Source organism: Venturia canescens, chromosome 3 (genome assembly GCF_019457755.1).
Source record: "Venturia canescens isolate UGA chromosome 3, ASM1945775v1, whole genome shotgun sequence".
In the NCBI taxonomy this organism is placed as follows: domain Eukaryota; kingdom Metazoa; phylum Arthropoda; class Insecta; order Hymenoptera; family Ichneumonidae; genus Venturia; species Venturia canescens.
Genome location: NC_057423.1, coordinates 15674062 through 15687325, shown reverse-complemented (window position 1 = coordinate 15687325; position 13264 = coordinate 15674062). Strand labels below are relative to the sequence as shown.

The 13264-nt window shown below is 33.8% G+C and overlaps 3 protein-coding genes across 3 annotated transcripts in view; 2 read left to right on the top strand and 1 right to left on the bottom strand.

The window, feature by feature from the left end:
- The first annotated feature begins 1871 nt into the window (after positions 1 to 1871).
- Positions 1872 to 10971, top strand: LOC122408005 (glutamate receptor ionotropic, kainate 5-like). The gene is made up of 11 exons (XM_043414506.1): positions 1872 to 2020; positions 3935 to 4074; positions 4234 to 4400; positions 4552 to 4923; positions 5657 to 5772; positions 7554 to 7724; positions 8553 to 8809; positions 9554 to 9762; positions 9940 to 10208; positions 10332 to 10526; positions 10855 to 10971. The coding sequence occupies exons 1-11, from the start codon at positions 1872 to 1874 to the stop codon at positions 10904 to 10906; spliced, it is 2097 nt and encodes a 698-aa protein (XP_043270441.1). The 3' UTR covers positions 10907 to 10971.
- DCTN5-p25 (Dynactin 5, p25 subunit) lies at positions 10942 to 12960 on the bottom strand. Its single transcript, XM_043413987.1, has 4 exons — positions 12773 to 12960; positions 12497 to 12684; positions 11353 to 11464; positions 10942 to 11265 (listed from the first exon to the last, which is right to left on the bottom strand). The coding sequence occupies exons 1-4, from the start codon at positions 12818 to 12820 to the stop codon at positions 11068 to 11070; spliced, it is 546 nt and encodes a 181-aa protein (XP_043269922.1). The 5' UTR covers positions 12821 to 12960; the 3' UTR covers positions 10942 to 11067.
- BBS9 (Bardet-Biedl syndrome 9) overlaps positions 12922 to 13264 on the top strand; it is a 43059-nt gene continuing 42716 nt past the window's right edge. The window contains exon 1 of the mRNA XM_043413984.1: positions 12922 to 13012. The gene's annotated coding sequence lies outside the window, so the exon portion shown is untranslated. The remainder of the gene's footprint in view (positions 13013 to 13264) is intronic.

Below are 13264 nucleotides of genomic sequence, written 5' to 3'. Positions count from 1 at the left end.
TTCAGATTTACAGAGAAGTTTCTTTGTTACGTCCCAAAGAAGCCCTGAAAATTTCAAATTGGGAATCGAGCTTGGAACCGGGTTATACATTTTCGCACATCCCGAAAATTGCACTGTAAAAAAGACTTCTTGCAAATAATACGTCATATGAATTATTGATTTTTTTAAGACAATTAAAAAAAATTAAAGACAATCGAATTAACAATTTTTTTATACCTATTGATGATAATACATTAGAAGTGAGAACTACTTCTTTCCAAAAAAATTCTAAAATAGTGCAACTAAATTTATGAACACATGATTTTCAAGTATTTCAAAAAAATTACAAACACAATATTTTTTTATACTTCATTGTAATATTGAAATATGAAATAGAAAAATTGAGATAAAGATTGGACTATATAATTTTGTGACAATACACTGAAATAATGAATGTTAATAAATTGCTTGTTGATTTCAATGCAATTTTTCGGATGTTCGAAAATTCATAACTCGGTTCCAAGCTCGATTCCCAACTTCAAATTTTCAGAGCGTCTTTGGGACATAACAAAGAAACTTTCCTGTAAATTTGAACCAGATCGAAGTTTGAAGAAAAAAATGACAGCTATCTAAACATAACGATTTTCAAAAAATCGATCATCTTTGGATGCCTCTATAGTAACGAAATCGAAGTAATCGGGGGAATCCAGGGCAGATATCAACAGAATACAACCTCACATAAAAAATCACCTGTTATGTAACCCTCCCTCCGGCAACTGGTAGGATTGGGAGAATTTTAAAAACAGGTAAAATTTTGTTGATTCAGTGGTTTAGTTGATGGCTTCCAGCTGAGCTGGATTTGACTTTATCACTAATATATATTTTTTTGTCAAAAATAGGACGTTCACCAAAAAGAATGCCGCTTGAACGGAATCTCTGAGTGATGTAGTCGCGTTGAAATGCCAATTTTTGAAAATGATTAAAAAACTGACCTTTTTGAAATTTCAAAAAATTCTCCAGCGGCCGGATTTGATCGAATCGGGCTCAAATTTTGGGGATCGTCTCCTTTTCTGATGTACTTTCTCGGAAAAAATCATTATCAAAATCGTTGGCCTAAGCGCGCACACTTTCGCGAAAAGTAATGGATCTGCCCATATATTAAGGTGTGCGGAAAAAAACGATATTTTTTTTTACTTTGCATCCAGCCGAACAAGGTGATTCAAGGTGAAAAAAAAGAATCCCAGAAGAAGAGCTGACCAAAAAATTTTTTCGAATGGCGCTTCGCGTTTGAAGATTCTCCATAAGAATAACCCAGGAAATTATTGAGACCTCCGATCATTGCATCATAACTCTTCAGGAAAAAATTGCACAAAAACTATAATGATATATTTTTATAGAAAATCGATTCCCCCACAAAAAAAAGTCCTTATGAACATTCAGCTTGGAGCAACCATTCTCGTGCTATCACCCTTCGAAGTTGGATCGATAGAAAAAATATTTTCATAAAACTGTCGAAATCAAATTTTTCGTTTCACAAATAAACTTCTAGGAACTTTTTCGTAGAAATTTACTTGCTCTTTTAGAAAATCGTTATTATTATTCGAACAATGCTCTTTTCGACAATGCTGTGCCGGTGAGCGTAAAGGCTAAAATGTTGCAATCTCGAGCAAAATCTAAAATTCCTTCAGAGCGAGTAATCATTGAAAAAAGTGATTACAAAACGTTGCTTTCAAAGGATATAAGCTATTTCGTCACACAAGAATCCTTATTCCTTTTCAACCAATTTAATTTACCCCATGACTTTCTGAGGGTAAATATGGACTTATGGCCTGAAAATGCCAGTTATTTAAGCTGCTCAGATTTTTTTTTTTAATTTGAAAATTGTCAATGACATGGCTAAACGTGGCATTGCTTTGATAGAAGCCTACAACGGCTCATTGACCAAAAACGAAGAGCAGTTACAATATTTATTGAAAATAATGCAATATCATCGTCAAAAATACCCCAATTGCAATAAAGGCAAACTTAAAAATAGCAATGGGTATTATTTAATCTTACCCCGTGTAGGCAAAGGTGATTTGTAATTTTATGTATGATAATACCGGGTGAAAAGAAATCGTGGCAAAAAGTAAAGACTTTTGAAACTCGATTATTGATAAATGCCGTTTTTTTTTATTATTCCTTTTCATACCCAATTGTAATGAAAACGAGATGGAAAGTATATGTAAGAGTTTTTTAGTGGTAATCATTGTTATCCTATGGAAACCAAGCACGAAACATGTTTACAATAATTTGATGAAAATCATAAAAAATAAGTAATTTTATTCAAATTATAAAATTCGAATAATAACAACGATTTTCTAAAAGAGCAAGTAATTTTCTACGGAAAAGTTCCTAGAAGTTTGTTTGTGAAACGGAAAAATTTGATTTCGACAGTTTTATGAAAATTTTTTTTCTATCGATCCAACTTCGAAGGGTGATAGCACGAGAATGGTTGCTCCAAGCTGAATGTTCATAAGGACTTTTTTTGTGGGGGAATCGATTTTCTATAAAAATATATCATTATCGTTTTTGTGCGATTTTTTCCTGAAGAGTTATGATGCAATGATCGGAGGTCTCAATAATTTCCTGGGTTATTCTTATGGAGAATCTTCAAACGCGAAGCGCCATTCGAAAAAATTTTTTGGTGAGCTCTTCTTCTGGGATTCTTCTTTTTCACCTTGAATCACCTTGTTCGGCTGGATGCAAAGTAAAAAAAAATATCGTTTTTTCCGCACAATAATTCCCGAATAGAGTTGATGTACTCGTAAGCCAGCCTGTCAAATAAGAGTGTAAATAAAAATTCTTTTACGAAGGAATTCAAAGTTATTTATGAATAAGCACCGAAATTCTGATTTATCACAAATTCGTGAAATTGATATCGATACTGTGACAATCTGAAATTCAGCATGGAAGATTTATAATGTAGAACATTTCGAATTTCCATCTATTTGTCGCTAAACCTCAACTGTATTTCAAAACATTTAGTAACCAAAGTAAGTTCTATTATTACAAGCCGGTTTTAAATATTTAGTCGAAATTTTTACGCATGCACCATTGGTAAGTCGCGCTGATAGGTTTTATCAGAGAAATCTGCAAAAAAAATTTCGAAACGGTTCTCGAAGCGTATGATCATTAATAATGTATCCAAATAATGAGAAAAAGTAGGAAATTTTTGTGAAATGCTCATAAAAAGAGAGAAATACCTTTGACGATAGATGCAAATTTCCATAGTGAGATTCGAAGTACTTTTAGTAGATTCCAACTTAGGAACGCAAATAAGCACTTTGTATCGGAGGACACTGTAAAGGTTCCAATACCATATTCCAATAATCTCAAGAAAGGTTTGTCCAATAACTTCGAAAATAATTTCACACATTGAAGTTTTAATGAAAATTCTTCTATATATTTGATGATTGAAGTACTTTTCGATAGATTGACAAATATTCCGAGGGCATTCTTATTCCCAATCGATGTCTGACATAAAACAAAACTCTCTCGAAGAAACATGTCTGAATGATTTATTCCATCGTACACTCCTTGAACCACTTATTACTACCCCTTGATTTGTCTTTTTACTTTTTTCTTCTACCTGCATACTAAACATGGGAGAACGAGCACGCGATTCTCGGGACTTAAGAATATACCAAAGAAAATTGGTCGTTGGCTTCACAAATTGAAGGCTTCATTTTCCCATAATCCCTAACAACGAATCCATTCCATGCCAAATCAGTCAGCATACTTATTGTCGACAAATTTATCATATGAATTCATAAAACGAGCTCCACAATGAAGGATAGAGACACGAAGATAGAGTGTTATTCACTTTCGTTTTGACGGACCAAACTTAGTATGATTTTTCTATCACTCTACGATAACGTGGATTCTTGAACAACCAAATGTTTCCTTTTCTTAGTCCTTCAATTTTTATTGCGGGGTTTTTAACACTGACTCAATCGCATCCGGTAGATGAAACGTTGGGCAACTTCATCGTTGACGTTTCCACCTCGTTATTTTCAACATGGAGAATTTCAGCTCTCCTCTGCACCAACGACGGTGAACAAAAAAGATTCCCTTGTTATATTACTTGATTCGAGTTAATTTTGTTAAGAAACTAAGTGAAATATAATATCCTTAGTATTGAAGGTTACTCAATCATTTCCAAAAATTTCGGCATCGCCAGCAGTTTGCACTGAATTATACTTGGATTTTCAGAGGGCAGCGTAAATTTTTCTCGGCAAATGTCACGAAATTATGTAATGAGCGAAGTGATTAACTCATTTGAAAATTTGGATCCAACGCGGTTGGAATCCGAAGTCGATCATCGATTCATCATCGTTCTCGATCTCGATTGTTCCGGTGCTCTTGATATTTTAATCAAGGTATTGTTTAATTCCGATTTTTGTAATCAAATTTTACAGTTACCTTCACCGAGGTTTCAAGGACGATGAAAAGAAAAAGAACGAAGAGGAGAATCAAGTTTACTCCCAAAAACAAAAAGCTAATCTCGATAAAGTGCGTTTTCTCTTGTAGGCGAGTGAAACAAGAATGTTTGTAGCTCCAGCGAAGTGGCTGTTGATTCAGGACCTTCGGAATCCCACGATAGAAAGGAATATATCGAAAGATTCAGCCTTGACTATTATAGGAAGCGATAATTTTTCGTGGGTGATTGAAAATTTTCGTGATCTCGACATGTTACCTGACAGCGAAGTTGTTTTGAGTCGTAGAATGGACGATGATTCCGTTGCAATCGTGTCATTGTATCGTCCCAGCGCTGTGGCTGATTTGATCCTTGAGGACCGAGGATATTGGACTAAGGAAACGGGACTATTTATTCGTGATGACGTCCCTGCGTCCAGAAGACGACAGAACCTCCGACAAACCCACCTCAAAGCCTGTTTGGTTGTGAGTGCACTTGATAGTTGAATAAAAGATTTTAATGATTCAAGCTTTCATAGAAAAATCACTCTCATTCAAAGAGATTTTCAATTCCGTTGATTCCAACATGGAAAGACATCATATTTGCGTAGTTTCGGAAAGTGTTTCAGTATTAAAATTTTATCAATCCTATTGACAGATATATTTCGTTTGTTCAACGAATTTCTTTAGGAAAAAATGTTGACTTTTGATTTCACGTCGATCGAACCGTCTCCATTGATTTTGTCAGTAAACTAACGAGTGGCGTTTATTTTTACGATCGAAATGGCAGCATAACGACAATTTGAAAACGTCTGAGAAATTAAGAGAATGACTCGTGCGAACTCTTAAAATTTAATTCATTAATACGCAAATTACAATGTTGGACACGCAATTTCAAGTACACAGTTTTAATTGAGTGAGAAATTAATTAATTGAGAAAAATTCTTCAAAATCTTACATAGGCGGACTTCGAGGGTGGTCTTTCAGAATCTGGCATTTATTTTGTAAAACTAAATCAAAATCTTTATTATTTTTGCGTTTTTAATGAAGAAGTCAAGAATTTTTTACGTTTTTTTAGAGGCATGTTTCTTCCTGAATGTTTCTTGCTTCGCGAAAACATTATTTATGGAGGAAAAAAGTAGAAATACGACTGACTTATTGACTTTCAGTATGACTAACTTTTCCAAGCCGTGACTTACAACGCTTTTTGTAATCTCAGATAACGGACGAGGACACTTGGAACCATCTTGATGATTTTAAGAACCTACTCGTTGACGCACCGACAAAATCAAATTATCCATGGGTTTTTCTCCTCGCAAGAAGGATGAACGCCACGTGAGTGCTTTATTTTCGTGGAAAATAAAAAATAACGACTTTTTTGCGGGTGCAATTGTTAGAGAAACGATTCATTTTCTGTGTAAGAAACAGCCATTGGCGAACAGTCTAAAAATGATTTGCAAAGCTATAATAATGTGAAAAACAACAAATTTTCGATCAGAATATTTAAACTGTAAAGGATATATTTCGTGTTGTGATGACCTACTATTTTTAGTCTCAAAAGTTTTAAGATTAAAAAAAAAAGAAAATCGTGCATAATTCATTATTAGTTCTGGCTTTTTTAATTTGAATTTGGATATGACTTCATGTTAGCCAAATTCATTAATCAAAATAGTTTCTTTAAATTTTAGTTTAATATTAAATCAAATTGAATTCACTTCGATAATCAGGTTAATATAATTTAATCTAATGTTCATATTTTTCAAACTACGGCATCGGAGGTCTGGTGTGTTCCGAGATGTTTGAATTGTAACTGGCAGATTGACTCGTTCTATAGTACTCTTTGTTCGATAAGTTCAAATTATAATATATTTTCTTGATCTGTCTGATGTCTGATAAAAAATAATGCATTAATTGTCGGTGTTCCTGATCTCATTCGTGAATTGTTAAATTCGCTGCGTTGTTCGAATTATTTTCGATTTATCATTGCAAACTATGTCACGAACTTTTATGCTATTGAATGTGGTCCGAAGACCACAACATACTGGAGATACAATCGAAATATTATAAAGAGGTATCAATACTTTTGTATCACACCTCTTCGTGTATAATAAGAAAATCTCCAAGTCATAAAAAATCGATAGTATTCTATTCTTTCAATGTGTAAAAACTTTTCTAAACCAATAGTAAAAACTCGTTCTTTTCATGAAAAAAATGCATTTTCTACTTAAGGTATAACTGGATGGATAGCTCGACCAAAAATTATATCTGATTGGAATTTCCGTACTTCGTGATGCAATAAAAATATGAAAAAATTCAACAACATTTGGAAAGCTATGAATGACAATTATCAATAATAATATTGCCAAAAAGTTAATAACAAATTGTTTAAACAATTAATTATTGAATAATTTTGCGGTGACCTTTTGTTTTTTTTACGAATCAAATGTGTGTATTTTTCCGGATGCTCATGAATTTTTTCAGAATTGTCGTGAATTTTTGAAATTTCTTGAAAAAATTTTGAAAAAAATTTTTAAAAATTTGAATTTTGGATGTTTTAGAAGACATATTTACCATCAGTTTTGAAAAGTCTCAAGGTTACTGGATCAAAAATGTACAAACAGAGCCACTTAAAAAATTTAAAAAAGGGAATTTCAAAAATCCACGAATATTCTGAAAAAAATCATGAGCATTCAGAAAAATGCGCACATTCGATTCGTAAAAAAAAACCAAGGGTTTACTGTAAAATTGTTAAAAAATTATTTATTTAAACAATTTATTAATAACTTTTGGGCAATATTATTATTGATGATTGTAGTTCATAACTTTCCAAATGTTGCTGAAATTTTTCAGATTTTATTGCATCACGAAGTACGGAAATTCCGATCAGGTACAATTTATCGGCTGGGCTATCCATCCAGTAATACCTTAACCATAATGAGAATAACGATGGCGATTTTTTCACACCCTTGATGCACCTCACAGAATTGTTCTAAACTGTTCGGTCTACAGTTTATGAACGAAAATTTTTGGGCATTAATGACCCGATGACTTCTTAGATCATCGAGGAAAACTACGACATTATATTTTCCAACGAGTTTAGTTTGAATTTTTTACAGTGTGAGTTTCACGGGCCGAGATACGTGGGGTTACTTGCAAAAAAATGGTTCTTGGAGCGGCATGATAGGTATGTTGAAAAATCGTGAAGTAGATATAGGTGGCTCGACAACGTTCCTCACGGCAGACCGCATCGGAGTCATCTCCTATATACAATTGTACACACCAACAGGGTGAGCGTAATAAACGTATTATTATAAACAATATTTACTCAATTCAAATTTTTCAGGGTCTCAATTAACCCGATTTCAAGTATTTCTTTTTCATAAAATCATGATCACTATACCATTTATTTTACAACGTTTCTTCCAATCATCGAAATGCTCATCCGCTTTTGTCGATATTTACTTTAAAAAAGGGAAAGATATTGAACAATAACGTCCTAATTTATGGGAGACATCATTAACACTTCGTTTGTAAAACGTTTCACTCACCATAATGCACTTGAAAAATTCTATGCTACTGTTCGAAATATTCATTTCGAAGTACGAATAATAAATTTCTGGAAAATTTAATTTTTTCATAAATTTTTTATTCAATAAAGTCCCAGGCTTACAGACGAAATGTTAAAATATATTATTACTCTTAAAATGTTATTTAATTCGGAACCATTCTTTATGGTTGACCAATTGGACGACAAGTCCGGCAGCCAGTAACAACCAGGTAGTTAATGACGCCTCCACCAGGTAGCGGGCTTGTTAACCTCTATTTTTCTTAGGTATTTTTCATCTGAACATAAATCACTCGTACCAAACACCAGATGTCAATTGAAAATGATGTTTGCATATAAATGACTCGTTAAGCTCGTATATACAACCATTAATTTGCATGATTAAATGTCGGATACAGAGGGCACTGGTCAGGCCTTGTATTTATTATACTTCGTATGTGTCAATACGAGTTTTGTATATTATTCAAATTAAGGCCAATAAAATATTGACTCGTGTGCCACGTGTCCAAACGTATGTGCATCTTGACAAATTAATATTAAATGAATGTAGGTCCAAGTTTTTATTTCGACGACCGCCACTGTCGTATGTCAGCAATCTTTTCACTCTCCCCTTCGAACGCTCCGTTTGGATCGCCATTGGTGTACTTCTAATTCTTGTCATCGGACTTCTATACGTGGCTATGAAGTGGGAATACTCGTTGAAAATAAACAATGAAATTCCTCTACAAGATTGGACCGGCAACAGCGATGTCGCCCCGACTATCAGTGATGATCTGCTCGTTGTTATGGGAGCTGTTTCTCAACAAGGTGACCATGAGTAAATTTCTTTGCTCTGGTGTTCCTCACTTGCGTTATTTTTCTCGAAAAATCTTTTTTTCGGAAGTCAGTTCCATCGTTGAAGGCTGAACTCATATCCGTTGCTACTATTTAATTCCTTCCAAATTTCAGCACTTGGCCGTCTGCCATAAATGTCTAAAAATTCATACCCGGTAAAAAAATGGTCAAAATCGTGAAAATTGACTCGGGATTCCTAATCGAAAGCGTGCGAGACAAAAACATGGATTTCTTTTCGCCGTAGGGAATAATATTTTTTCCGTAACTCATTCCGTACGTGAAAATTTTTCAAAAAACTTAGAGTCACATGTGGGTCACCAAATATCAACTGTCTTCGAGAAAAACGACAACATGCCTTTCAGCCCTAAAAGGCATATTGAAGTCAATGAAAATTTAGATTTATCGTCAGGTGTTCGCAATTTTTCGATACTTCTCACAATCAACGCGTATCAAGCTACGAAAGATTTGATGTCAACTATCTGAAATCCAGAACGATGATGCTTTTCGAATCTTCCGATCGCTCGATTTTTTTCTAAATTCCTAATTTTCCAAAAACTTGTGTCAAAGACTGCTTCTCTAAATACGACTCCGATCCACGCCTGAAATTATAAATTTAGTAGAAAAGTGTTCAGACAGTAAAAAAGAATGAATTATGTCATTTTTCACAAAATATTAAATACAATTAATTGTGAGTTTTGGTATTTTTATTGTAAAAAGGATCTTACTACGAGCCCAGGATCGTTCCTACTCGAATAATCGTTCTTATGGCTCTCATATCGACTCTGAGCCTGTATGCTTCTTACACCGCTAATATCGTGGCACTTCTTCAATCGTCTGCAGACACAATCAATTCGCCACAGGACCTAATGAACAGCCCGATGGGAATTGGCATCTACGACGTCGTTTACAATCGCTACTATTTCCAGGTGAATTTAACAACAACTATAATCAAGTTTAACAAAAAATAAAATTAGGCAGGAAGTTATCGGACGCGAAAAACAATTTTGAATATATCGCTTAGTATTGAAGCAAAAATTTCTTCTACTTTTTCATTGTTTTCGAACTCACTGGACGAGTTCAAACTTATCATGAGAATTTCCCAGGCTGCTCAAGATCCTGAACGAAAGAAGTTTTATGAAACCAAAGTAAAAGGGAAAGAGGAGGTTTGGCTGGGTCTTCGGGAGGGTATGAGCCGAGTAAGGAAAGGCCTTTACGCCTTTCATGTCGAATATGGAGCTGGTTATCAAGTGATACAAGAAACTTGGGAGGAGGGTGAGAAATGTAGTGTTCACGAGATCGATTATCTCAAAGTTCTCAATCCTCTTCTCGTTGTGCAGCATCGATCGCCATATCTTGAAATGTTTCGCGTGGGGTAAGCAAATTTGGGTTTAAGAACCCCAAAAAAGTTTCGAGCTTAGAATCGAACAAAAAACGTTTGCCAGACTTACGGGTTTACCGGATATTTTTGTTTTACGTATTTCTATTTTTCTTATAGAGCTTTATGGATTCGTGAAACAGGTCTGCAGTACCGCGAAATTTCGAGAATTTATATCGATAAGCCCGTTTGTCAAGGACAAAATAATTTCATCAGTGTTGGTATAATTGATTGTTACGCGGCTTATATGACGTTGGCTTGTGGTACTGGGATCACCTTTTTTATTCTCCTGCTTGAAATAATATGGAGCAGATGGTGAGATATTCAATCATCGCATTCTATTTAAATTAAGCGTGCATATTCGATCAAGTAACTAGAAAATTTCGAAGGCTCGATCATAATTATTTAAAGAGATAAATCAATATTTTTTCAACACTTCAAAGAACTTTGCACTTTCTTGACAGAAATACTAAAATTTTTTGAATCATTAAGTTTTCGGTGAGATAACATGAAAATCTTTAATTGATCATTATGAAATTTAGAATAGGCCGCGATTCTATACGGTCTTTTAGTGGATCATTCAAAAAAGAAAATTTGAATAATTCACAAAATTATCACATTTTTCAAATAATATCATTCACAGGTTTTCGTCCAAGTCAGAAGAAGCGGAATCAACGATTGACATTGTGGAATGAAGGTTCGCTTCATTGTAAATGAGAACTAAGCTTGATTTTCTCGAAAAATTTACTTCGTTATAAGCGTTGGCAAAAACAAAAAGATTTTGTTATCGCGATAAATTATTCTTAAATGTGGATACGTATATAAATAAGTTTATGTAATGATTTGTAAAAATATACTACTTTTGAGCTGGTAGAAAATGTTGATAATAGTTTTTAGTATAATCCAACATGAGATCTAACGTGCACTCTGGTAAATCTTCAACGCAGACTGCTGGATTACCAGCGAAGCGTGTAAACGATGGTACAATTGTTTCTGGTGGTACAACAGCCCCGTCCTCTATGTAACAACAATCTTTCAGAATACACCGCCTTCCCTGCAAATATTCAATATTGATTGTGAAACTGTACTTAAAAAAAAATTCAACGTCAAATTTAATGTACAAATAAATTTTGTTACGCACTATGACTGCGTTCTTTCCTATGTAGATGTAGTTTCCTACTACTGCCGCATTAACAACTGCTCGTTCACCCACAAATACATGGTCACCCATTTGAAGTGGAAAGAAAGCCACTCTGGAAAATATTTTTTTCATATTACTCCAATTTATCATTAATTCATTTATCATCAAATTGTTATTGAATTTCAGATCATATTTGTGTTCAAATTCTTTATGGCTGAGCAAATTTTATGTTTTTTCTTTAGACTTTCCACATCAATAAATTATATTTGATAATTGAAATCCAGTGTAAAAGGATATTCAATGACTTAAAAATTTAATAGTGGAAAATTCTACTAATGAATCAGTTCATGAAAAATGGCTAGACTGTGATATACTCTATTTTTATAGAATAATTTTGAGAATATTGATTGAAATTTCCGATGACTGGAATTTAATTATAGGCCAAACAATACGAATAGTATTTTCTGAAAATATTATAATTTTTTATGAAATTAGTCATTTGCCAAAATGTATAGACCCTTCGAAGCTGAGTACAGATCACCTACAGAGTCTGTACAATCCAATAATTTTTCTTTCTTTCAGAGTTTTACGTATCAATCATTAAATAAATAAATAAAAATATTTTCTTTTCTTTTTCTATTTTTTCCTAAAACAGCTAATGAATCATTATATTTATTGGAGAATTCATGTTATGTCTTTGTTTGATCGCATTGAAAAATATCTTTTTTACTATAACGTTTGTCATTTCTTGAATCACTAACATTTTTTTCCACAGATTTACTTCCCGAGTTTCATGGGAAATCGGTCTTTCTATTGAGTACTTTAAACCCATAAAGTTTTGAAAAATGAATTTCCATTGCATTACAACATTCAATTCTAGGTGACTATGAACCAGTGATCGAATCATATTAATATGAAGTTTCGAGCCATGGCAATGAAAATGATTGAACTTTGACATATTCATTGCTCCTTCGCTTCCCTATATGAGATCAACTTACATATTTGTGTAAAACTAATTTTCCATCCAAAAAATACATCAGAAATAATGTTGGAAAATTTATAATTGTGTCGATGGAAAATTGAATGTTTCACTTACCCACTTCAAAAAGACCGAGGAAATTTCGAACTTATGATTCGTACTCACCCTTTACTGAATTTTTTAAAAGGCGGTCTTATAACGACATTTTTGCTGATAATGCAGTAACGTCCTGTTCTAACGTTCGCCAAATCCCCACGGATAATCGCGTCTGACTGAACAATTACCTTACCGTGAAGAACAATATTTTGAGAACCGCATAGAACAGTTTGACGACTCACTTTGTTTCCTGAAGCCTGGAAAAACCATCATTCGAACCGTATATGAGGTTATGTTTGCTAGTGTACCGTTCATCATAATCAGACGTGTTTCAAGATTCCTTACCGTTTCTACGTACTCAGCTTTATTGTAATAAATATCTTGGGGTTCCATATTTAAAAACCGGACAACAACAACAGTCGGAATGTATATTTCACAGAGTTTCGCGTACAATAACGCGAATCTTTCTCTTTTTCTTATCTGATATTGACAGTATCTACCTGGTATCAACAGTACTGAACAGCTGACCTGCTGTTTCCTGACAGAAAAATAATATTGGACCGGGAGTGGATTGGAGAGCGTAAGGTGCTGCCGCCTGACGGACAAAATTACTAGATTTTATGTGTTTACGAAAATTCAGACACGCTGTTGATTTTTCAATATTTTCTATAGAATTACCTCTCAGAATTCATTGTAACGATATCTAAATACTTGACGAAAACAATTTTTCTAAGGTTAGAAAATAATGATCGATAAGTGACTTATGAAAAAAATGTCAGAATTAGTGCACGTTGATTCGAAAGTGAAGCATCAAACTTCAATTACTCTGAATAACAG